The 26,182-nt window shown below is 47.1% G+C and overlaps 2 protein-coding genes across 4 annotated transcripts in view; one reads left to right on the forward strand and one right to left on the reverse strand.

Moving 5' to 3' along the window:
• The window catches only part of LOC119441672 (probable citrate synthase 2, mitochondrial), a 58,277-nt gene extending 57,148 nt beyond the window's left edge, over positions 1-1,129 (reverse strand). The window contains exon 1 of the mRNA XM_037706265.2: positions 971-1,129. Coding sequence (XP_037562193.1) covers positions 971-1,018 — 48 coding nt within the window. The 5' untranslated portion in view covers positions 1,019-1,129. The remainder of the gene's footprint in view (positions 1-970) is intronic.
• Positions 1,130-1,583: 454 nt separating this feature from the next.
• LOC119441674 (secernin-2) overlaps positions 1,584-26,182 on the forward strand; it is a 79,949-nt gene continuing 55,350 nt past the window's right edge. For all 3 annotated transcript variants that reach the window (XM_037706270.2, XM_049661521.1, XM_037706271.2), the window contains exons 1-3: positions 1,584-1,756; positions 6,835-7,004; positions 12,947-13,134. In XM_037706270.2, the coding sequence (XP_037562198.1) occupies positions 1,753-1,756; positions 6,835-7,004; positions 12,947-13,134 (362 nt within the window). In that variant the 5' untranslated portion in view covers positions 1,584-1,752. The remainder of the gene's footprint in view (positions 1,757-6,834; positions 7,005-12,946; positions 13,135-26,182) is intronic.

Genomic DNA, 26,182 nt, shown 5'->3' on the forward strand with positions numbered 1-26,182 from the left:
ACACCGCGTAGCAATCATACAAATACTTTTTTTTTTTTTTCAGCAAGACAGTCGAGAGATATATTCTCCGCTGCAGATCGTATACCTGCGAGTTTTCTTCAACAGGCGCGATGTAGCGGCGGAAGGAAAAGAACAAAAAATACAAAAAGTTATAAAGAGCACACGTCTATAACGGAATCAACAACCTCGTCAAGGGAGCGCCCGCAACGCTTATGAGCGTCACAGAGGGTGGGCGAGGGGAGGAACATGTGGTGAAACGTGCCACCGGCAAGTCTTCAACCCGTTCCTCATCGGGGTAGCCCCACGGACTGGTCTTCTAGCGGGGAAAAAAAGAAGAGACCATGCTGCGTGCATTAACGGGACAAGAAAATTAGTCGCAAATTGTGCTACTCGCACTCGGACGTTTTTTTTTTTTAATTTTTTTTCCTTCCTGTCTAGAGCACGCATGACCGGTTACATCAAGCGGAATACGAGAGTAGGTATACATTACACTGAGCCGGCGCAAGGTCCGCTACCAGCTTGGAAGCTCGATTCAGAGAAGCCGGCGAAAGGAACCGGCCCCCTCACTGACCCCGCCAAGACGCGCTAAGAACGGCGCCGCACGGCCAAACTAAACCATTCGTGAAACTCGCGTGTCCAAGATCGGATGTTTACGAAACGAAAGGCCACGTCGATCGGAGAATCAGCGAAGCACGAATACGAACACACGCGCGTCGACCTGGTTGACCTCAAAACGAGGAAAAGTGTGTGTGCCGCGTCTAATTCAATATGCTTCAAGCTGTCGTCGATGAATGAAATCTTCAGTTAGATCAGCGTAATGCCCCTCCGCGCAAATTAAGCCCACTTTTAACCGTGTCAACGCCAGTCATTCATTCCGATGGCTCTCTCATGCGCTCATCGAAGGTCGGCCTGCGGAGCGGACGCGTTCGGTCGGAGACCGCGAAGTGTGGAGACAAACTTTTTGACTCACCTGAGTTTGGACGACTGTGCGAGTCGGGAGTAACCGAAAGAGGGCCATGCCGACAAAATTCCTGGAGGGAAGCCGGGGTGCACGAGTTTTAGCAGGCAAGCACCGTCCAAACTGGCCGGTCGCAGCAGCCCTTGGAAGCCCACGATGGGAAAAGGAGTAGGGTACGTCAAAAATGCGAGGCCCGACGCACGCCAAATTCAAAAAAATGTGTTACTAAGACGTCTTGATTTGAAAATATAAACCACGCTGTTAATAAATTATATAAAAACTTTTTTTATTTTGTTGCATAGTTAGTTTTTATTTATCGATTGAGTGCAATTTGGTAGACGTTTATAAAACGTTCTGAAACTTCATAACTTCTGCAAACATACTTGCGCTCAAAAAAGTCATAACCGATTGTTGCGCCATCTATGAATATATAAATAAACTATTTATTTGTATTGTTTAAGTAAATAAATTTAATATTGGTTTTTGTAAATATTTATAGGTAACGCATAAGTTCATTAATTTTAAAAAATATTTACAGGGTATAGTTTTGTTGTAAAGTGAGGTTTCGCGGCTGTAACGTCATAAAACTTTGTTGTAGAGTGGTGCCCCACGTTTTGAGGGTCTCGTGCCAACCCACCTGCGTGCGCGGCAGCGGAGCGGCTTTTCCCGTACGAGGCGAAGCTTGTGTAGTGTTGCTCGCGAGTTTGCGAATCGGTCATCCACTGCAAAGATCCGCAAAATTCAGGCAGTAAACATCGGACGGTCGCGGAGAAAGTTGCCTTAAGCTGTTCAACATGGGTACGTGCTTCGAGCAACTTTTTTTTTTTTTTCTCCCGTCCACTCGACCATCTCATTCAGTCTGCAGTTTTCTTTACTTTCGTGTAGTACGCCGCGTACCAATCGATACAGTTGGGTGAGTTTTGGGTGTAGTCAATTCTAACCGAGAGGACCACAGCTGCAACCGCATACTTTAATGTATTGCGGTCTGCCTCCCCGATCGACGCGTTTGAAGGGGTCGATCAGCTTCTTGTTTTATTATCTTGAACGGCGGCTCACACTTCAGCTATGTTTCGACGGTCTTTTTTGGCCGGCGTTTTCGATGATCCAGTTCGCGTACCCGGACGTAACATGCAACCTCGTGTTTGTAATCGTCCCTCACTGTTAATTTAAATCGCAGTTTACACGTGTCTAAAAGGGTTTTGATATCGCAGGCATTTTCCCTCTTGACGTACTGTTCGGTCGTGCACGCTTCCGGCCCAGTTTCTTTTCTCGTACGTCGAATTTTTTTCGCCGTTTTCTTCTTGGTCAAACGACCTACATTTCTGGCGTCGCTGTCCACAAAAAAGGCATATCCGCAGAGAGTTCGCTAACGTAGCCGGCTAGTTTATTCCTTCGCGTTCTGCTGCCCGTACTACATGCGAGCAGCTGTCCGTGCGGATCGGCCTGGCCTTTAAAAAGTATTCGCAGAAACAGGCAGTTGGTGCTTCTCAGCTTCAGAACTAGCGCTGGAAACGCGCGTGGATTCATAAATAATACATTCATGCTAAAACAATTTTTTTTTCTACGAGAACGTGCATGCGCGTCGCAATGAAAGCCGCAACGCGACGACAGCTTATACGAATAAAGTAATAATAATAATTGATACACCGTGGTTAACTTAATGTAGCCGTACACTAATCGAGTGTTCGTGCGCTGTCCATTTCGCGCGTGTGATCCGTGCTAATCTGCTTAAGTGTTGTCACGTTATGTGATCGTTCTCTCGAGCGTGTATCTTCTCATTTAGCAAGACACATAAGTAATTAATTGCAATCGCTGCAGGAAAAAGAAACACATTCTAAATAAAATCATTTTTACGACAGTCCTGCGCCTGTTTACCTGTGCAAAAAAAATAAAATAATAATAATAATTTTCATTCATTCAACGCCGCGGCCAAATTATCAGTTTTTATAAGTTCTTTTTTTTTTTTTTTTACCAGGGATGTATTTTTCTTTGACAGTGAATGTCTTGGCCTATTTATAAGTTAATTCATCTTGCCAGAATGAAAAAAAGAAGTGCGATAGAAAAACACGAGAACGTTGGCCCTCTTATCTCGATATAACGGCTAGATCAGTAGCTCGAGTTCTTTTTTCACGGCATTACTGATGTGTTGTGCAGCGAAGTCTACCTTCGAAATTGACGAGTGCACGTGCCCTTGCGTGCATTCACCTGTTGCAAAATGTATGTTTTTTTTTTTCTTCTGATAACAATGCATTTACAATGGTAACGGCGTTTTATGATGATTCTACCTGTCGGAATGCATAAATTGATGCACATTTTGATGTGCAATAATATCAGAGAATGTTCCACTGCCATCATCCTCATGTGGATTTATCTCATTTAGCATTTTGTGGCAGTATTTTAGTAATATCAATACTAATAATATTGATGAAACTTTGTTTCATTGATTTCCATATTTGGCCCTAAAGCCCCGAGGGATTATGCAGGGAGAGGCAACCAAGAACATTTTAACATAATGGCCGGTAATTGCAAAATAATAAACATAAATCAGAAATAATATATAATTTGATATTGGAAATGCTTTCGCTCCGTCAAAGTTGAAATCTACTGAGAATGTTGATTCTAAAATATGTCCTAGGAGAAAAAGACACGCATACAAGCAGATGGAGGACAGCGGGGCACATGCTAAACTTTCAATTGAGTTAAGTGGCAGCTTTCACATTTCTCGATCGGCATGAATACAGGTTGAGTCTCTGACACACGATTTAGGCGGGCTGGGACATGAGGCATGAACCTCCCAATGCAGGACATCACAACTTGCTTGCAGCACGTCTGTCGTATATGCTTCTCTCTTTCTTCTTTCTTCCAAACTATATTTGATCGTACAGTCCTCCCCGAATGCTTAGCAAAGGGTCCTCATCACTCCCGTCTTCTGGGGCAAGGACAAGTCCTATGTCTCCCGAGTGGCATGTCTTGCTACTGTCCCATTTTCAATGCATCCACCCTGTGTTCAGCTCTTGAATGAATTGCCAACATGAATCACTGTTCTCACCTCAACTGTCTAGAGCTTCTTCCAAATTCTCATTATGGTTTCTCAAGCTTGAGCTAATATATGGGATGCTCTTATTGCTTTGATCTACTGCTTGATCAGTGACAGCGTGGGCTCTTGTCTGCTGACCTGCAGTGTCATCTAGCTCGATGACAGCAATTCATTTGCAACTAAGCCCCAAGCAACTTGTCCAGAGACTTGGTTCCAGTGCTGTGCCCCAGTGGCTAATCTCCTTTCTGACTGACCAAAGTTACCACGAGCATTTATGGTAAAGTGCAAACAAAGACATGCAATGATACAAGACGTGACAAGCACTTACAAAACCTTGTTCCAGCAAGCTTCCCACCTTCTACTCAGCTGTCCACTTTTCTACCTTTGCAGCAGCGTTACTGCACTTTCTGGAGTCTTTTAATGATCCATCCTGGGGCTCCATTCTTTTCAGTGTTTACGCAAGCAGCGTTCTCCTTTCAACAGTAGTCATCAAGACACAATGTGCTGATTATACTACTTGGACAATGAACATTTGCTCTCCCTCCACTTGTGTGTTACTGCAGTCGTGTTTCAAAACTCAACTGCAGTGTTTCACAGAAAACTGTTACTACATCAGTTCAAACTACCACTCTGCTGTCATATGCTTTAGTTCAGCAAGGCAAGTCACACTTCCCCACAGAAGCTTGGTGACGTTGCACACGCTCCGTGCGGCTAGGACCTTGCCGTCGTCAGAGCAACCCCTTGCACCGATTCTGCATTTTGGCCACCATGTAGCTAAGGTGACAGCCAAGGCTGGTGGCATATTCAGCTTTGTGTCCTAGCTATATCTTCCTTTACACTTTTCACCTCCCTATCTTTCCCTCATCTTGTGTGCTGCGTGTAAATTTAGGGAAGCTGCAAACTCTATCTCATGGAGTCTGTGTGACGCCATGCAATGCAAGTATTGGTTCAACGTGACCCGCTGCTAGGCTACGAAATTCTCTACTACAGCCCTGGCTAGAACTGCCTAAGCGATTGGTTCACAGTGATACATACAGGTTCATCTATTTGCACATGCTACCTGTGAGTCTCTCGGTGACTTGCTTCTACTTCGGCCAGGTTTCCCAGCTATGCAAACACTCCTATCAACCACAGCCTCTCTGAACATAAACATGTGAGCAAGGGTGTTCATTCCCGCAAGCTATTTCAATGTATGTACCTCTCCTTCTGACACTCGGCATGGTCACTGCTGCTACAAAATCGTAACACAAGCACAGCGCAAAAGACAGGGACAAGGTAGAAAGACACACACGGAGCTGACTTTCAACGTATGATGTCGGAAGTCAGTGGCGTGTATGTCTTTCTATCTTGTCCCCGTCTTTTGCGCTGTGCTTGTGTTACGATGAATTACCAACACGACCAAGCCTCTACCCTTGTCTGCTACAAGATATACAGTGGCGCCTTGATTCACGAACTTAATTCGTTTCGTGACTCTGATTGCGAATCGAATTGGTCGCAAACCCAAGCAGACTTTCTAATAGGAAGCCATGTGAATGCAGTTAATCCATTCAGACTCTAGGGCTTCGAACAAAATTTATTCGAACACAAATATGCGAAAACAAATGCCCTGTTCAGTGCTTATGAACAGGGCAACGCTATTACACTTGTCTGGTGGGAGAAACGGGCAGGTAGGTGGGTGGTAGGTGGTTATTAGTTCAAGGTAGAGTCACTCTCAATAAGTACATCATGAGGATCTCACTCAGGGGTTTCCTTCTCTCTTCTTTGGGCTTTAAGCTGCAAGCTGAGTTCTGGCAAGAAATCTGTTCAATGTTGCTTGTTTTTTTCCTGTACTGCACAACCCTCTGGAAATGGGAAAACCACTTTGTGATTCATCATGTTTAAACATGTTTGTTACTGTTAGGTTGGAGTGAGTGGTGCTTCTCAGTGAAGTTCTGGCCAGCTTCATAGTACTATTAATTGAATATTTCTTCTTGGACTGGAGCATCAAACACAAAATTATATTTTAAGCTAGAAAGTCAGTATTGAGGTAAAATTGTCATTAATAAAGTGATTTTTATTTAGAAAAAAAAAATAAACATCTCAATGTCACACACGTGGTCTCCGTGAGCCCAATAAGCTCGTTAACCAAAGTAGAGTTCGTGAAGCCAGGTAAAATTTTGCAAACGCCGCTGTTAGTGAACCAAATTGTTTGTGAACAGAAGCATTTGTAAACCCAGGTGCCACTGCATATGTTAGTTCAGCAGTTGCTGCTGCAACTTCTTTAGCAGATTGGTTCATCACTAGTACTGTGGCCTACATCCCTGGATATACTAGGATTGACTTTCAGATGGCTTCTGTGTATGGATTATACTGGCCATTTTTGCTGGCCTCGCATCCTTTCAGACCTAGGTGCCAGTTCCTCTCATTTCAAGTGGAAATATAAATTGATCAAAAATATCATGAAATGAGGTTTTCAGATATCTTATCACTATTACTGTCACTAACAGTCTCGTGCTTGCCCCATTTTGTGCATTGGATGCTGTGGGCACTAGCTGAGGATGGTGATGCCATGCTGGGGGTTGATTGTTGGTGGTGAGGACCATAATACTCCATGCTACTGGGAAGCTTAAGCACTTGAAAATGAGGACCATTCGCCCGTTGTATATAGTATGTCGTCATATAGTACGCCTGCGCAGTAAAATGTGCATTGCTTACGCAGCTAAATTTATGTCACCTGCTAATCTGAAATGCAACAGAATAGGCGAAACCATCACAGCATTCTGACATACCAAGCTGGAATACTATACATGGGGGAGTCATTGTTCATTTCATGATTGTCCGTTCTTGTTCTTCTCTGCAGAGTCTGTTCTTGGGAACCGACCTACATCTTGCGACACCTTCGTGGCCTTGCCACCGGCCACACGCAACGACTGCATTGTGTTTGGCAAGAACTCTGACCGTCCCGCGGGGGAGGTGCAGGAGGTGGTGTACGTGCCCAAGACCCATCACAGCACTTCCACCAAGTTGCAGGTGAGCTCGCTGTCCTGCGGCGGAAAAGTAATAGGCTAAAGCAACAGCCGTGGAAAGAAAAGGAAGTTGTGAAGGCCCACTGAAGCAGAGACTGAATGCCACTGTTAAAGTGACACTAAAGAGAACCATTAAGGGAAGGTGTGTTAGTGAATTACGTTTCTACAACAGGGAAATTTCGGCAGAACCCACCTGACGATGAATGCCGACGTTAATGCAATTCGCATTGAAGCAACGCAGCGACACACCGTATTGCCAACGCCGAAATGCGTCATGTACGAGGCGTGTATTCAGCCAAGCTTTCGCACAATACTAGACACGCTGCACCATCTAGCAGCACTGGTGCAAAAGTCCATTCGTGGCGCCTTCTGAATATATTGAGAAAAAAATTCCTGTATATATTTGGTGCGGGTATGATTCCACCCTGCACCGGAGGAAGCTTAAAGAATTCGTTTTGTCATCGAAGTGGTGGCACATAGCACTGGTACACATCCAGTGACCTAAGTTGGCGTCAAAGTGGTTCTTCAAAGAGCGCTATATACCCAGTCACCAAAGTTGATCTGACGACTGGTTTTGGACCCAGTTCCCTCAGCAATGCAGTCCCATTCTCTACCCATTAGACAATGAACTACTCAGTGACCCAAGCTGGCGGGAAGATGGTTAGAGACACCGATTGATAACTACTGGGAAGTGTGTCAAGTACGCCAGCTTGTCATGACGTCAAATGTTTTGACAGTGTCTACTCGGGTCTGGTGAAATGTCCTTCTGTAATGAAGGACATTTTTTGTTCTATAGACATTGTTCGTTTTTGTTAATATTGGGTTAATATTATATTACCACTTATGACTATTTATGAATTCTACCACTGCTCTCTGTAATGCCTTCAGGCCTTGAGGGTGCTAATAAATGAAATGAAAGTAGCCAAAGACTCCACATGGCAAGCTTCAAATGCTTTTTCGGCCATAGAATGATGCTATACCAAAAAAAAATAAAGCGGCAGAACTGATGTAACAATGACTGTCAACGGTAATGCGTCAGCATTACTTAGTGCATTTGTGGCGCAGCCTGCTAATGCGTCGGGTTCCTGTCTTTGAGGAACCCTTGTGATGGGGGGGGGGGGGTCGATTCCACTCAGTTTAGGAGAAATTTAAGGGATCTTTTTCACCTACCTAGTTACAAAGTTGGCATCAAAGACCAACTTTGTTCTCAGAATAAGACACACGTACGGCACCCACAATTTTTTGCTTACTGGTGATGAACCACCAACCTGTGGTAGATGTGGTGAGAGGCTGACCGTCCTCCACGTCCTGCTGGAGTGTCGGGAAGCCGAAACGGAGAGAAGAAAATATTTTCCTGTAGCATACTGCTATCATATCCCTCTTCATCCCATGATGTTTATTGGTGAAGAACCACTTTTTAACGCCAAAGCAATCCTCGGCTTTTTGAACGATGTTGTGCTACATGTTATTAGCCCAATCAGTTCGTAGCGCATCCTCTCTATAGAGAATGCCGCTGTGATAGTTTTTTATAGCACATGCCTCTAGGCCCTTGTGGTTCAAGGGCTCTGTTTAGGCAGTAGTGCTTCCTGCCAATTACTGCATCTTAAATATTTTAAATATAGTATTCTTCTTTCTCAATGCATTCTTCATTTCATAGTACACCTCATTAGTCATTGCCATGATCTTAGTACATTTATATTTTACGCACTTTACAGCGATAATTTTTAGGCCCCTTTACAGCCGCGTTTTATCTACTTCTCAGAATTCACCGCTCCACTGCACACTCACAAACACTGGCATGGCGCTCTTTGACCATAGCTGGCCCTTGCGCCATAAAACACCACACATCATCATCATGCCAGGGTCGAGTTTGTGAAGGTAGTGATGGCGCTGACTCAGCAGTGCCCAGTATGTTTCATTGTTTTTGTGCAATAGTGTGTGTATACACTAGAACCTCAGTGTCTGGTTGAGAAACTGGAATGGACACTTGCATAGCATTATTGTGGGCTATCGTTGTCTCTTCGTCAGTGAGCTCGTTTCTGTGTAAGCCACAGTGCACTGGAATCCATTAAAACATTATATTGTCACCCAGCTAGTACAGCTAAAATAGTTGACCAGCGACAGATTGTCAAAAAAACGTCTGCCTTTAGAAATGGCTGGTTCTCGGAGAGCGCGCGCGCAACCACGAACTCGCGTCGGTCTCGTGTCGCGCCAGTCTCGTGAGAGGTTCAGCAATCCTGGAGAAGCCTTCAACGAAACGACGGTAGTAAGCGCAGAGGCCCAGGAACCACTGAACAGCCTTCTTGTCTTTAGGATGAGGAAACTCGGCAACGGCAGCGAGCTTTTCTGGGTCTGGTCATACTCCTTGGGAGCTGACCACGTGGCCTGGAAACTTGAGTTCCTGGAAGCCAAAGTAACATTTTTCAGGCTTGACAGTGAGGTTTGCCTTGCAACTGTTCTGAGTGTTGAACAAAAATTTAGACAACCTCCGCTGTACGTACAAATGTATGGATGGTGTTGTAAAATATTCACAGCCCTGTGCATAGCTCACAGAATGTGCACAGCAACAGTTGAGGATGCCTTGCGTGCTGACGTTTATTGTATTCCCGGGACGTGCAATAGCAAACACATGTGCAATGAAGAGATGGTTTGGCTTCCTCCTTTATCATCATTTAGCAGTTACTCTGCACAGGCATTGTAATGCATGTGTGTTGACTAAAAGATGTGTGGCACACAGTTTTCTGCAAAGGGAATGTCGTTATTCATGGACATAAAATATACCCGTACTGCGTACTGTTATCCTACGTGACAAGCTTGGCTCACAAAATCGCAACCACGCATTTAAAAAAAAAAGTGAGGTTTATCTAGGCATAGCAGGCCTAAACAAAGGCTCGTTTAATTTTTTAAGAGAAAATAAAAATTCATGCAGTAAAGAGTTAAGAAATCAAAATAACGAAAAAAAGGCAGATGCGGACAAAACACCCAATAGTGCGGTTATGAGCTACAAACTGCTTTAGTTTGGGAAGAAGTAAAAAAGGCATCCATTGTCTGCACATGTACAGCAAGAAATGCCGCAAGGGATAAAAAATTGTCACAGTTTCGCCCTAAGGGCGAAGCAATGAATGCGATAGCAACACAGCAATGTCATACGAAGTAAGGTGAGCGGCCTTGGTAGCAATATGAATTGTAGTAAACATGAGCTGATTAAGTAAGCAGGTGTGCTGCGGCGTAAGTAGACCGACATGAAGAGAGACTCGATGACCACGAGAAGGCGCGTGTGAAATGGTGGTGTTGATGAGAAGCGCTTACCGTGGGCAGCGCGTGCGAAGGGACACACCTGTAGCGCTGCACTGCCGATCTGGGCAGCATAGCATGTGTAGCGTGCGTTGGAAAATGTGGCCCGACTATTACTAACTGAATGAACAAGCGTGGTGTGAGCACGCACAAACAAACATGAATAGATCACACTGAATGACTGCAGCCAACGACTGTCAAAACGCTAGCAGCGAGTGCATACGCCGCGCAGCGGGCGAAGGTACGTGCGGTCTATCGCTTCAACGGAAACTGAGCAGCGAATGCACGGCGCATAAAGGTCAGAGCCGTGTGGAGATAAGAGACGGTGCGGTCGAACGAACGACGAGTGCGGTTGTTGGCAGCGTAGAAGTGCGCCCCCCCCCCCCCCCCCCCCGCTCCCTCCGGCGCTGGCTTCCCGCTTCCTTGCTTGCGCGTGGGAGAGATAAGAGACTGTGCGGGCGAGCGACGAGCTCGGTTGTTGGCAGAAAGGTGCCCCCCCCCCCCCCCGCTCCCTCCGGCGCTGGCTTCCCGCTTCCTTGCTTGCGCGTGGGAGATTGAGTGCGTTCGCTCTCCGTGATAGCGCGCGTCCCCGCACGCTTCCGCTGGGGCATACGGCGCGCGGCGAAGATTTTATCTATACGGAACCTCACGGCGACGCCGACGGCAGAAATCCGGTTGAAGTGTCCATATAGTTGCTATCGCAATAAAACAAACAAAATGCAGGAAGCTCTGTCGTCAGTCTTGTCCATGTCATTTTTTTCTCTCTCTTAATTTTCTAAAAAGGCCACGACATGGTCGTCCAACTATTCTATGTTTATTATTGGAACTAAGAGTAGAGGGACAAATATGGTTACACAGTTAAACCTGGATATAACGATATTGCCAAATTCCCGAAAAACTTCGTTATACAGAGGATTTTGTTATATGCAGGTTCGGCATGAAAATTCGAAAAAGAAACGCTTACCGTATTTACTCGATTTTTACCGTGTACCGATGGCGTCGTATAAGGCCTGTTTATAGTCCGACGTTATCGGCGCACGGGCCAGCGTCGTTTGTGGCCAGTCACGCTACGCCGGTTGTGCTGCGCCAGCTGAAACGCCATCTCCTCTATACTATGACGCGCGCGCCATCGGCTGTTATCATTGGAGCATGTGCAGAATGATCCCAAGCCCCCGCGCCCCTTTGAACGGCTGTTTGTGACCGTCGGCGAAGCGGAGTGGGCGCCTTTATTTCTTCACGCGAAATGGCTTGGCGGGCTAGGCCAGCTGCAGCAAGCGGCGGGATCAGGTTTGAATGAAGGGAGGGGGAAAGGTCACGCCTGCGGCGGCAAGATCGCTGGGTCGAGGGATGCAGGCCCGCGTCGCGCATGCTCGAACGCATGCACACGTGCGCTCGCAGTCGCCGTGAATTCGAGCGCGCCTAGCGTGACGCCGCCGTTGCTCGCACAAAAATGACAAAATTTGGGTCGAAATCTCTAGGTTGTCAGCGGGGAAAAATCGTTATTTCGAGGGGGTCTCCCACTGCCACTTCGTTACGTAGAGGTCTCAAATACATGTGCTTCTATGGAGTAATGGTGGGGAATAGAAAAACTTTGTTATATCCAGGAATTCGTTATATGGAGGTTTGTTATAAGCAGGTTTAACTGTATACAGAGAAGAAATTGGCGTCTCAACACACATTTCTACCCGAAATTATAATTTGAAATCGCTGCCTCAAAGACTCAATACACTGACAGCAACTGCCATTTTGGCATGGCTTGGCTGACGTCAAAAAATGTGCAGTCACCACTGTGTCGTTCGCTACAAAACATCCTGAAACCATGCGCATGCTGTGCTGGACTCCTTATTCCTCATGCTCTGGCACTCAACGGCACAGCTAGGGCAATCACCATATAAAAGAAATTCAAGTACAGATTTCCTGCCTCACCGAATGTGCTCAAAGTTTGCCAGCTTCCTGTGGGACAGGTGTCGTTTAAAATGCAATGCATAGAATTTAAGCTTGAAAATTTGGTGTCATGGGTTCATTAAATATAATGAACCAAGTTGCCCAACAGTGCGTCTTGTTATGATGTCACACATTGAAGTTGTCAATGATGAAAAAAAGAAATCAATGTTGGGTCTAGCAAGCACTGACCTTTTGACCTGCAAGACTTTTGTTTAGTGCCGTTCTGTTGTTTTCTTTTTACTTTTAAAATACACCACAGTGACAGTCTGCGATGATGTATTTTCACCACTAAGGAGTTCGCAAGAAACGTCGCCATGAACAGCAGGCCCTTCGTTAAAAAAAACTTGTATTACAGTCGTGCAGTTGAGGTTAGTGATTATAAGCAAGGCAAAGGTGATGAAGGTGCAGCAGGCTGCCTGCATGAGCCTGCAACTTTTGCAAGAAGTGAGACGATGGTGAAATTGTATATACAAACTATTTATGCATGCAGGCACACTGGCAAAGACGTCATAATGGTACACCAACAGCTCGCTCAAGTAGGGCACTGCATGTCTAGCTTCATCACTTTGCCATGCGTGAGCTTCTTCCACAAATAGCTTCGTAACAATGTGTTGTTGATATAACAAACGAGCCTTGCCTGTTTACAACTGATTCCGAGCACAAGCAGAGACTTACGTGGCTTTTTTTTTTCTCGGTTAACTGCTGCAGTGCACCTACATTGAAGTTGACCAGGTGGCTGAGACGTGCGCGGTCATGCTGAGCAAGCCGGCCTGGATGTGGGGTGCCGAGATGGGAGCGAATGAGCATGGTGTCTGTATTGGCAACGAGGCCATCTTTACACACCTCAACGGACCAGACGACCGCACTGAACGACTGCTGGGCATGGACTTGGTGAGGTGAGTGCAAATTTGCTTGCCGTTTGCTCAAGATCGCTATTTCTTCTGATTAGGACTAAGCTTTATCTCGGGAGTTCATATCTAAGTACAGGGCTGGAAATGGAGAAGTGGTTCTGTTCGCCACTCATCTAACAGATTTTAACAAGGCTTCTTGTATTTCAAACAGAAAGCTAATATTCACTGGGTGTTCAAAGTAGGTTCCCGATTTAGGTCATCACTTTCTAAAGCGTTAGCTTTTCTTAGCTCGTTGCTTAGTTTCCTGCCGTTGGCATCATTCACAGTGAGAGAGGTGAGCGAAAGAAAGTTTGTGATGCCAAGCTGCTAAGTTTTGTGCTGTTTGCAGGAGCAGACCTTAACAGCCATGCCAATACATTTTCTCGCATAATGAACACACTTTTTTTCCAAAAATATATGCGCAACGTCGGGTGGTGCAGTCATTATGCGGGTAAAATTTTGACCAATTCTTATTCTGTGGCCACCTCTAAAAAGTCGCACTTTCGCCGGAATGGCAAACCATTGATTGTAATAGCAAATGCGTAGACAGCTATACGAAGTAAGGATAGTAGTTTTATTGGCTGTTTAAACTTGCAAACACTCGCTTACTACGTAATTTAACAAGCATGGTGTCTGCATGCACAGGCAAACATGAACACATCACACTCGATCACCATGAGCACTCGCTGTCAAAACGCTGCCATGAGGAAGCGCGGTAGCAGCAGTGAGCGAAGTGACATTCGTGCTGTGTATCGCTTCAACGTAAACTGAGCGGCAAGAACGCAGCATGCACAAAGGTATGAACTGCCGTCGCACCTAGACTCAGCCCCCGACGCAAATCGCTTTCAAAATAGGGTTCTTGCGACCGCGCAACGCTTAATTGCTGCTGGAGCACAACGCCGCCCCCTCTTTCCCCCCGGCGCCATGCGTGCGACGAAAGACGGCGCATTTCCTTCCCGCTTTCCTCCCTTGCACACGGGAGATAGAGCCGTGATCGTGGGCGCCCCTTAAGCTCTGTTGCGCAATACGCAGTTGCTGCCAGACTACTTCACGGCAGCAACTTCAGGGTTCGATCATTGTGCAAGGAAAAGAAAAATCGCTTCTTCATTAGAAAAATGGGGGCTGTGTTCATTATGTGAGTAAATATGGCAGCTCAGCAGAAAGTGCTTCCTTTGGTTGAAGTGCACATGATGATGCATGCTCTTTCACTAATGAGAGAGGACATGTATAGTTTGGTCACGGTGATGCAGAGCTCGGTTCTCTGGAGCACCACCAGATGGCGCTGCCCTGCACGCATCGCTACATATCACAGGCGGCAGAAACCAACTGATTGTGCCCGCATCGTCGTCATGGACTTTTGTCGTTTGTAGGCTTACATTCTGCCTTAAAGGAGCCCCGATACACTTCTGGAACATAGTAAGAAAACGTTGCCAATCTGTGGTAAGGGCTCCTGTGAACAGTGAGCCAATATTGCACTGTATGTAGCAGGGAATTTACAATCTCATTTCAAAAACAGTAAAACATAGCTGAATTTCGCCTTTGCAGTGTCACAATCACAAGCAGTGAAGCCCATCAACAGCTATTGGCTAATTTTGTGATCGTGAGAACATTCTCAGTAATACTATTATTGCCAATCTTGAGGTAAATAGATGAAAAATATATCTCAAAACATCTCAAAAAGACAGAAAAGGCATTTCATCTTTGCACTACCACTGTCTACACTTGTCTACACTGTGGGTTCTTGGTGTCTCACAGGAGACCAACCACTGCGGGTTCGAGCTTAGCGAGCCACAGGGCCACGTCAGCCGTTGCCTCCAACACCGCTCGCACGCGAGCTCAGAAGCCGCAAGGGGCTACCGAGCGACGCACGCAAAAACACAGTAAAGCCCTGAGTTGACGGAAACCGTTTACTGAAACCGTCGGCACCAGCACTGCACAAACGCCCGCACGGAAGGGAGCCAAAGGGGTCCCGCACCAGGGCGAAAATACAATAACAGGCGCCTATAGCACGTCGCGGCGAGAGCACAGGCTCAAGCTGGGACACGCCGCTAGGAAAAGTTTCGGCGGCTATGCTACTTGCTCTGGCGATAACCAATGGGTCAACTCGCGAGAGCACGGGCAATATCCTTCGGCTTAGGCTTTCGGCAAGTGCGGCTCGGCGGGGTACGACCTCGCGCGAGCACTAATGGCACCGTTCGTCGGCTTAGCATCTGGAAAGGATCAGCACAAAGTACGCGCTCCCCGCACGGGCAAAGGCACCGTGCGCGAGCTCCAGTCCTAGTCACAAAGGTGTCGGCAGACGAAAGGAAAGCATGAACGTACCGTACGCTGGTCCCGGAGAGAAGTCTCGAGGCACACTCCGCCGCTAGCAGCCGACAACCGGCCACGTAGTGACGTCAGCGCCCCGCCCTCACCGCGAACCGCCGCGTGCGCAGCGCCACCGCGGGAACTGGTTAGGCGGCGCGGGCGGAGAAGGAGGCCAGCGGGGAACAATGGCGAGGCATGGCAGAGCAGGCGAAGCCCGCGCAATCATGCTGGCGCAACCCTCAATCCCCACATCCTCCTCTCCTTAAATGCCCCCCTACCAGCCTGGCGAAACAGCTAGTAGGGGCTTATGCATCAAAGACAATTGAGTCTTTCATGCACAAGCTAAATGCTAACCTCAGCCCAGCAAGTACTCTTAAAACACCGCGTTCCGACATATAAAAACACTTTCATGCACTATAATAATAATAATTATATACAAGGATCGTGGGGAAAAAAATTTAGCTGCTACGCTCTATAATACAAAAAAATTGTCGCGAGAGGGGGAAGAAATATTAACAAAAAAAGTCGGCCGCTGGCGCGGGACAGTGTCCAAGGTGCGAAGGGGAAACGGCGCGTAAGGTTCTGTGGCTAGGGGCGGTGGCCGAAGACGTAGGAGTCTCGAGGGCAGTCTTGATAGCAGGAACGGGCTCACCGTTGGTAGATCGGAGTTGTTGCTTTCGTGGTGGTGGCGGTCCCGAACTCCAGCTGGATGGGGCAGGACACTGCCGGGTCAGCTGGCCACGCCGCCGGAGCCAAGATGAAAGGGGCAACCACAACCGTGGCTGCAAGGCGTTTGCACAGCGGCGGCGACTGCAGAGAGCCGGGCTCTCGGTCTGTCGTCAGAGGGTCAGTGACCCCGTCCACCTTCAGTGTCCACGACGATCCGATGCTGCAGTTGGTGCGACTTCTGGTTGCTTCGAAGAGCAACAGGCACCACGCACGCACGCGCGCACACACGCACGCACACACTCCTTGCAGTTTTCTCCAAGCTGCGCAACACTCCCAAACACCGCCATGCTCATCGCCGTACACAACGCGCCGCGCCATAGAAGGCGCAAAGCGTCCTTTGCCCCCCTCACACCGACGAGTCAATGGGACCATTGTCCCCCCCCGCGCCTGACGACCGCGCAAATCAACAACCCCCTTCTCTGCAAAGAAAAAAAAGGAAAAAGAAAACAAGAAAAAAATCTACGTCTGCGTACCAGAAAAAAAACAAAAACACGTAATGAATTAAACTAAGAGGCTGTACACGCGAAGATAAAGCATACTTAAAAAAAAAAAACACTCAGCATGCGCACTCGAAAAAGAAGAGAAAAAAAATGCACACTGTTAAACACTACATAAACAGCACTTGCAATATGCTGGGCTGGGACTAGCATCTTTTCGTGCACTGGCCGTAAAGAAGCTAGCCCACTGAGGCTACGCATTTTACTGAGGGCCTTCGGTTGCGGAAAAGTCCGTCGTCCGGCGCGAAATCACACAGGTTACCGCTTCCTCAGATTGTACCGGTGCGTGGTCCGAATGCGGTCCGTTGCCCCGGGTGTGCCCCGTTGCTTGCGCACAATGCCACTGGGCACTGGCGCGAGCTCGTTGGACCGTGACGCAAAGGCCTTCAGGTCGGCGATATGGGCATGGCTGAGTTTTCCCGAAGGGGGATCCTTCAGCAAGTACGCGAGCGGAGACCAAGCTTTCTCTACTCGGTAGGGACCAAGTCACTTAGGAGCGAGCGAGGCTGAGAACCCCTTGGTCGCATCGCTAAGAGCGTGGTTGCACTTCAGGACAAGATCACCTACCTTAAATGAAAGATGGCGATGCTTCCGGTTGTATTGAGCCTTCTGCTGGGCCCTGGCCGACGCCAAACTCTGCCTTGCTCTACAGAGAGCCCGACAAAGCCTGTCCTGAAGTGCTGAAGCGTAAGCAGAACAGTCTGCCGGCGCTTCATCGTCCCCGAGCTGGAATTGCATGACACTGGTCACCGGATTAGCCAACTCCCTTCCAAAATTGAGGAAGCTCGGAGGTTCGAACTGCGAATGCGAGCTCACTCAAGTGGTCTGCCCAATCCTTCTGACGTTCGGCAAAGGCCGCTAACATTGGTTTAAGAGTTCTGTTGAGTCTCTCCGTCAAATTGGACTGGGGATGGTAGGGCGAAGTAGTGCAGTGATTAATTCCCAGGGAACGGCACATAGCACCAAACACCCGAGCAGTGAAATAGGACGCGTTGTCCGTAATCAGTCTTTTCGGAAAGCCAAACCGACAAAACACTTCCTGTAGCCTTTCCAGTGTGGGTTCTTGGTGTCTCACAGGAGACCAACCACTGCGGGTTCGAGCTTAGCGAGCCACAGGGCCGCGTCAGCCGTTGCCTCCAGCACCGCTCGCGCGCGAGCTCAGAGGCCGCAAGGGGCTACCGAGCGACGCACGCAAAAACACAGTAAAGCCCTGAGTTGACGGAAACCGTTTACTGAAACCGTCGGCCCCAGCACTGCACAAACGCCCGCACGGAGGGGAGCCAAAGGGGTCCCGCACCAGGGCGAAAATACAATAACAGGCGCCTATAGCACGTCGCGGCGAGAGCACAGGCTCAAGCTGGGACACGCCGCTAGGAAAAGTCCCGGCGGCTATGCTACTTGCTCTGGCGATAACCAATGGGTCAACTCGCGAGAGCACGGGCAATATCCTTCGGCTTAGGCTTTCGGCAAGTGCGGCTCGGCGAGGTACGACCTCGCGCGAGCACTAATGGCACCGCTCGTCGGCTTAGCGTCGGGAAAGGATCAGCACAAAGTACGCGCTCCCCGCACGGGCAAAGGCACCGTGCGCGAGCTCCAGTCCTAGTCACAAAGGTGTCGGCGGACGAGAGGAAAGCATGAACATACCGTGCGCTGGTCCCGGAGAGAAGACCCGAGGCACGCTCTGCCGCTAGCAGCCGACAACCGGCCGCGTAGTGACGTCAGCGCCCCGCCCTCACCGCCAACCGCCGCGTGCGCAGCGCCACCGCGGGAACGCGGGCGGAGAAGAAGGCCAGCGGGGAACGATGGCGAGGGATGGCAGAGCAGACGAAGCCCGCGCAATCATGCCGGCGCAACCCTCAATCCCCACAACACATGACAGTTGGACGTATCCGTGTGGCCTCTGAGAGAGCAGCGGCGTGTTGCATAGCGTGTAGATGCCATGGCCACTATGGGGTGCTGCGACGAGCCCCGTCGCCGGTGAGACGCAAAATTTTTGGCCGGAGCCGTGCCTTCTTGCCACCTGCCCTATGTAGCTTCCAGCACGCTAGTGGAGATGAAAGGAGAGAGCGAAACCACTCATCGGTGCGATAGCTACACCTAACATCGCTTATACTTGAAGCATATAAAAAACTTTTGCGGCAGAAGCTTCTTAAGGCGACGTCATTTAATAGTGCACCCATCCTATTATTAGTTAGAAAGGTGCTTCGGCGCCCCTTTAAAGGACAACTACAATGAAAGCTTTGGACCATGTAAAAATACTAGTTTCGAGTAGTGCATAGGTAGAGCAGCCTCCATACAAAGCTTTACGTTTTGAATGTATGTGGATGCTTAATGAAAAAACTAAGAAAATGTACATTTTTGGTACCTAAACTCAAGAAAATGCTACCATTGCTGCTCGCCAGAAATTACATGGAATCCCAAACATTGAGAATCAGTTTGGCACATGAGCATAACCTCAGCGATTGGGCAGTGCCTGTGGTGCACTGAAAATCTCAGAGGCGATGGCATGCTGGGATTTGCATCAGATTCGGTTACCACCAGATGGTCGTGTCATTTGTTTGATGCCGTGCTTCCAACTCTAGGGAAGTTTCCCTGGATCTAGGGACTGTGGTCCTGTTTAGGGAAACAGATTGATTTGTCCAAATCCGGGGAAATCTCGCGCTAGGGCACTGAAAAAAGAAAAACTCGTAGACATAAACAGTAAAACTGCTAATGTGATGGCATTTTACTGCAAATTACCTTCCCATTGTGACTATAATTACATAATGATTACATTCCAATATGAAGTATGACTAGATCCTACTGCAGCACAGTGAATGCATCTCCTCAAATAAATGACAGGGTGTGAATGCCCTGGGCTCTTTAACGAAGTACTGCTACAATGATTTTTCCGTTCCTATCTCTAGCTGTGCTGTCGATGTCTGTACACTCTGAATGAAACATTTATATGTAACTGGTGAAACAAATGTATGCTGCAACACCAAACAAAGTAGCACAGGCAAATCTGGCTGTCAGCGGGCATATATACCTTTATTTACTTTTAAAATTTTATTTTATTGTACCCTCAAGACCGAGGTATTACAGAGGGGAGTGGGTAAAAAAACATACATAAGTAAATAACAAAGAAGCAAAAGTGGTGTGGCGGCACACTGCGCACAAACCGGCGCAGCCTCCGCCTCGCCACTTGCTAGCCCGGCGTGACACGGCTGCATGCTACACCACACCTCCGATAAGGGACAGCGCCACCGCAGCGTCACCGGAGGCTTACGTCACCGACAGTGGATATAAACCCAAGCTGCCAAGCTCAAAACATTCTTCCTTCGCTAACCGTTCGAGCGCAGCAGCGATATGCTCGCCCCGCCGCTGCTACTACGCTAATAAACAGTCGTTATGTTTCATGTTGGGATGCGTCCTTCCATCGACACGGCATCCCACAGTGGTTTAGTTAATACAGCAATATTGATTAGTTAATTGTATCAGGGAGCAATGATGTCAGATATGGCCGAATGAAACTTTGAGTTGTCCTTGATTGCAACAACTGCATTGGGAAGGTGGTCATCATCGTCGAGCACGACAATGTGGTTATGGTGCTAGACAACCGACTATGTACGCATATGCTAAAATTTACCAGGAAGCAACCTTTACAGGGTATCGGTGGTCATGTGTTTGTAAGACTCTTGCTTTAGATTAAAATTGGCTGCGCATCTGCGTGGTTCACTGCGGATGACTTGTAAGCATGTAAGTGTGGTGCTGTTACGTCAGACACTGTTATATTCTGTATGGGAGGCCTTGCTCCCATCTTGCTTACAATTCGAGTAAGGTTTCGTATCACTTTGGTCTACATCCCAAACAAATTTAGGCAACAACAAAGTATAAATGTGCTGAAACCTTCTGTGAATATGGCTCCAAGTAGGAGGCCATGTTGTTAGCATACCAACTTCCACTGTGATATCATTTCAGCTTGAGTCCAGTGATCAAGTCCTAATTCATAGCTTAAAGTAAAATATACATTCTACATCCTGTATTAACATTTTATTCCAAGGAACTATGTGGTTTAAAAAAAGTGTGCGTGTTATTGAATGTAGAAACAGATTATCCAAGTAGACAAGCTTATTGAAGTCAGGGAAAAAAAAAAGAAACAATGTAAACTAAGACAAACACAGCTAACTCACACCTTTTAGAGCGCAGCTCTTAGGCGCCCGTTCCTGTGCTGAGCGTCGGTGTGCCTCGGCGCTTACCTCGTAACAGAGTGAGCGAGCATAGCGAAAAATGAAAGCGGACGTGGAGCGCAGCGGGAGGTGAAATAAGAAAACATGAGGCGGAATGCAGAGCAGGAGTAGAGGGGAGACAGCATGCGCTAAGTTGCCAGTGGCCACGGCGTCCGCCACCGCGTGGGCAATCCCATCTACACTTCTGAGGGGGAGAGGGGATAGCAGGGTGGCGTGAGGTGGGGAGGGCTACAATCGTTCGCGGCGTCAGCTGCCGAGGTCTGTATGGGGTTGCAGAATCAAGCGTCATTTCTTTCTTTAGATCGCTATCATCATCATCATCAGTCTGCAGTACTAGTGTGCATGACGGGGATCACTGCTCCTGTAAGGGGCGATGATGAGCGGCTACGAGTAAGGCTCGATGTTACTCTCCCTTGGGTGTTTTGTTGCTGCTGACACTGGTGGCACGATTTCCCCGCGACGAAGGGCTGCTCTCGTCGTTGGTGTGAAGAAAAGCGTAGCACCGCGCAAGACGGGCTGTGCAGCAACGGTGGCTACGATATGGCGCTAGAGTAGCGCGTGTCGTCTGTATGGAAACAAAGTGCTGCATTAGCGGAGGTGTGTCTGCAGTGACTGCTGTGAATCGCACCCATATGTCACACACGCGCTGCCTCTCATGATCTCCCGATTAGCGAGGCAGTCGTGCAATGTGCCACATGAGACAGGTTGTCTGCGCTAGCTACGCGACTTACAGCGTTATCTTCCCACTATAGACGGTGTACCTATATAATCGTAAGACAAAATATTGACACGCAAAATGAAGACATGTAGAGCTGCGCTGAAATTTCGCATTAGGGAGTATCGTAATTGTCGGTGAATTTGTTTTCGTACTGTTGTTTTCCATAAATTCAGTATGCACAATTGACTAAATCATCACCTTATTTGTACTAGCTTGAGTGGCCTATAACATGGAGCGCTTGATCGCTTTGTGGATCCTGTGGTTCAAAGCTGGCAATACCACATCAGGGACCAGTGTCAGCCGCAGAAGAGCTTTTTCTCATAATAAATATCTCTGTGGAGGGTAGCTGACCAGTCGCAGCGCCTTGATTGCCTCTTCCTGAACGGCCCACAACAGTAGCCAAAATTCTTTGACCCTTCATTTCTACCATGTCGCGCTTGCAGCACGCAAATCTAATTTTCTCCTTGGCTCTGCTATAATAGATGCCACTCGTTATTTTACAGCGAAACTGTTGAGCTGAGTTCCGTAATGGTTCTCGTGCAGTGATGGTGAAAACCATTGGTGCAAGGCTGGCATGGTCGGTATCAAATGGCAGTCAAAGAACAGCCAGCGGTGCTGCCTGTGTCAAGTCCCTAATTTACTTTGAAACATAATTATCAATGATTATAAAGTAAGTTACTTTGTGTATACCTCACTTGAATAGACAACTTCTTGGAACAGATTATTTTCACCAGTACTGTGCGTAATTTTTGTTTCTCGCGTCTCTAGGAGGAGCCCAAATCGACAAACAATTTGTGGGTATTGCGTCTGGGCCTTTCGGCTAAAATCAGTTTTAGTATCTGTTCTTGTGAAGACGTTTGTGCCGTAATCTTTTTAAAAGGATGATTTTAAAGCGAAAATGCATGGTCTCTGTACAAAACTATGATATATATATGTAAAGCACGTGGTAGCACCGTTGCTGCGCTAGTTCGGATAGACAGTTGGTGGCACGCATTGAAATGTAGACGGCGGCGTGTCGCTGTGGACGATTTGGCCCAACTTTATGATAATGAAATGCGCTGACTACAGTGAACTAATTACATATTGCCCTCCTATGCCACATTTTTGCTCGAAATGAGCTGAAAGTTTCTTTTTGCTTGAAATAAGCTCAAATTGCTGTTTAACGGAGGACTGGCACTCAGCCAAACAATGTGCATTTCGGCACTTCCTGGAGACTTTTCGTGCATTTTCCACTGGCGTTCCATCTGCTCTGCTAAAACTGTTCTGCAACTTAATTATTACCGGATTCTCTGTGAATCTTGCGGTGGTTATCAAAAGGTCAGCATCCCTGTAAAATGATGTTAAAGTAGCAATGAAATGCACACTTTACATCACTAATTTTGCATACATCTACTAAATGGCTTACATCTCCATTTCTCTCTTTCTTTATTTGCTGCGAAACACAAACAGTTCATGAGTTCAGTTAAACAATACTAGGCCACTGTGAGTGACAGGACATTAGCAGGATTGCCAGGTTACTTTAAACGAGAGTATTTTCAGTTACTCAAAAAATGTAGAATTTAAGCATGCAACTGTTACACGCAATGTTTTAATTACTTGAAATGCTAAATTCGTTAGCCTGTTTTATTTCAGCTAATAATAGCCGCTGTTTTCCGTCCAGCTAACAACTCCACACTGAAGAGCAAACGGAAAATATAGTATAACTGCCTTTCAACTCGGTGTTATGACATCCTGCATCTAGATACAGCTGTCGCATATGATCCTCACCAATAACCCATTTTAGCTTTCCGTTTGTTGCAGTGAGTCAAAACACCAAAGCCCATGATTTACTTGCGAGGCAAAATAAACTCACTCTTGTGGCATAGGAACCACATATAATGTAACACCTCAGGCCCCCGCATAACCATTATGTGAGAGTTATGCAATTATCACAATTACATTACACATTTATCATAATATAAACTTTATATAGCATGATAATGCATTGCGAACAATTTTTTTTTCTTTTTTAACTGCTGAGTGATATTCAAGCTGCCTCATACATGTTTAGTGGTATCTCAGAGATTGGGGATTGATCAACACATAATGGCAAGTCGCTAAAGCGCCGTATTCATGTACCACAGCAACCACTTGACTTCTTTAAAATGAGGGAAAATGCTTTCTGCGGTTTACTCGAAACACAAAGCGACAATAAAATAGGTATATTATCATGGTGAACAGAGGGCACGATGGTCACACATCTTGCTCTTGACATGGGGCAGTCACTGGCAGTAGTGCACCCAGGAAATCTGCCAGAGGTGGGGGAGGCGGTTGAATTTTTGTGGGGGGGGGTGGGAGCAAGCACTTTGCATAATATGCAATTTCCTTGCTTTAGCCAGAGGAATCCAACAGCAAATAAAATGCCTAATAATTATAATAATAATGATACCAAGGATGATGACGATGTTTATTTCGTCAGTATTTTACTCTTGAAAGAGCTTGATAGGTCCAAGAAGCCGGTCTGCAGAGCAGTGCACGTGGTCATCCGTTGAAGCTCTTACCTGAAACGGTCGTGGCAGCAGTGAGTGGTGGCAGTGGAGGTCACTTATTACTGATGGAGTGGGAGAACTCGGGAATGTCAGTAAATGGCATCTTTTTTCTGCCTAGAGCTGCTTCAGTGGAATTCAACGCAATGCCGTTGAGCACACGTGACCTCAAGCCACCTTCTGAATTGTAATGACAATGTGAACAGAGCACTGAAGGTACACGTTGGACAGGTGGGGCTGGACGCGTGGTGGAGGGGGGGTTAACTCGGCCTCAGGGGGGCTTAGAACCCCTGAAACCCCTCCCTGTCGGTGCGCCACTGGTCATGCTACAGTGCAAAGACAACAGCGCAAGGATAAATGCTTCTGTACATCGCAAAAACTACAGAACAGCTTTTATAGCCATGCTACAACAATGGAAGAAATGGCCTTAAAAGATATGCTCGCCTTATGCACACATGTCAAGCATAGCAGATGATGCGTGGTGCAATCCACACTATCCGTGGTTCAGACAGTGCTCGCCAGGTGGCGACTCTGCTCGATCTCGCGGCCAATAAATAGTGAAGGAATTGCACCGGATATAGTAAATCGTTGGCAAGATTCTTAAATAGATTTTGGGCAGTGGCAAAGCACACCCCTGAGACATTCGAAAGCTATGAGGACTCTCTCATGCAGCTTCGCTGCGCTTGATGTACGAGTTGCTTGGATTAGCATACATATATGTGAAGGTTTTTCTCGTTCACGCCCTTCACTGGCGTCAAAATGCACAATGTTTGTCTATGCATATGTATGTGTGTATCTACAGGCGAAGTTAGTTAAGGTGGTGAAAGTATCCAATAAAAAGGGAGTGTGTCTGCGTGTGCAAGACACTATTATACTCAAGAGCACAGACACATTGAGGTGACCATTTTCTGGCTACCATGCAAAGTGAAAAGCATTGCTTGACTTGATGGTGTGCTGTGTTGTGCCAAAAACTTGGACTTTATGCATTTTGTCAGACTTGGACTAGCTGTGAAACAGTTTTTGGCAGTAAAATTGAATAACACAACTGCCAGTGGCTTATTTGTGTGGAAACTATAATCATGCAGGGATGCTTGATTGTTTTTCATTACCTGATGTTTATCTTTTCTGCTTGACACTAGTGAGATGGCAGAACTGGTTCATTGTAGTAACACAGATATGATAAAGTGCTCCGAAACTAGTGCCACCGCACAGCATAGGTAGTAGAAGCATTTAAGAAACTTCATATTCATCATTAGGTTAATTGTCGGAGTCATCAGGGAGGTAGTGGCCGAATACTGCACCAGGGAGGCCAATTCCTGTTCTGGTGAGGGAGTGACTTTGATGAAGCTTAGTGGGCCTGCTTAGTTTGGTTGCACCTGAACTAGTATAGCCCCACTAGCTCTCGGCAATATGTATCTTTTTTCTTTGCCGGTGTCAGGCACCACTCCATGCCTGAAAATGTAGTGGAATGGAGCAGGATTCGAACTTACGACCTTCAGATTTGAAGTCGGGTGTTCTACCTCTACTCCACGCCACCACCACTCCACACCACCGCCATTAGGAGTGAGGATCGACGGCGAATATCTCAGCAACCTTCGGTTTGCAGATGACATTGTCCTATTGAGCAACAATGGAGAGGAATTACAACAAATGATTGAGGACCTTCATCGAGAAAGTGCAAGAATTGGGTTGAAGATGAATATGCAGAAGACAAAGATAATGTTCAATACCTTGGCAAGGGAACAAGAATTCAGGATCGCCAGTCAGCCTCTAGAGTCTGTAAAGGAATATGTTTATCTAGGTCAATTACTCACAGGGGACCCTGATCATGAGAAAGAAATTTACAGAAAATAAAATTGGGTTGGAGTGCATACGGCAGGCATTGCCAAATCCTGACTGGGAGCTTACCACTGTCGTTGAAAAGAAAAGTGTACAATCATTGCATTCTACCGGTGCTAACATATGGGGCAGAAACTTGGAGGTTAACAAAGAAGCTCGAGAACAAGTTAAGGACCGCACAAAGAGCGATGGAATGAAAAATCTTAGGAG

The sequence above is a fragment of the Dermacentor silvarum genome, chromosome 2, assembly GCF_013339745.2.
Source record: "Dermacentor silvarum isolate Dsil-2018 chromosome 2, BIME_Dsil_1.4, whole genome shotgun sequence".
In the NCBI taxonomy this organism is placed as follows: Eukaryota; Metazoa; Arthropoda; class Arachnida; order Ixodida; family Ixodidae; genus Dermacentor; species Dermacentor silvarum.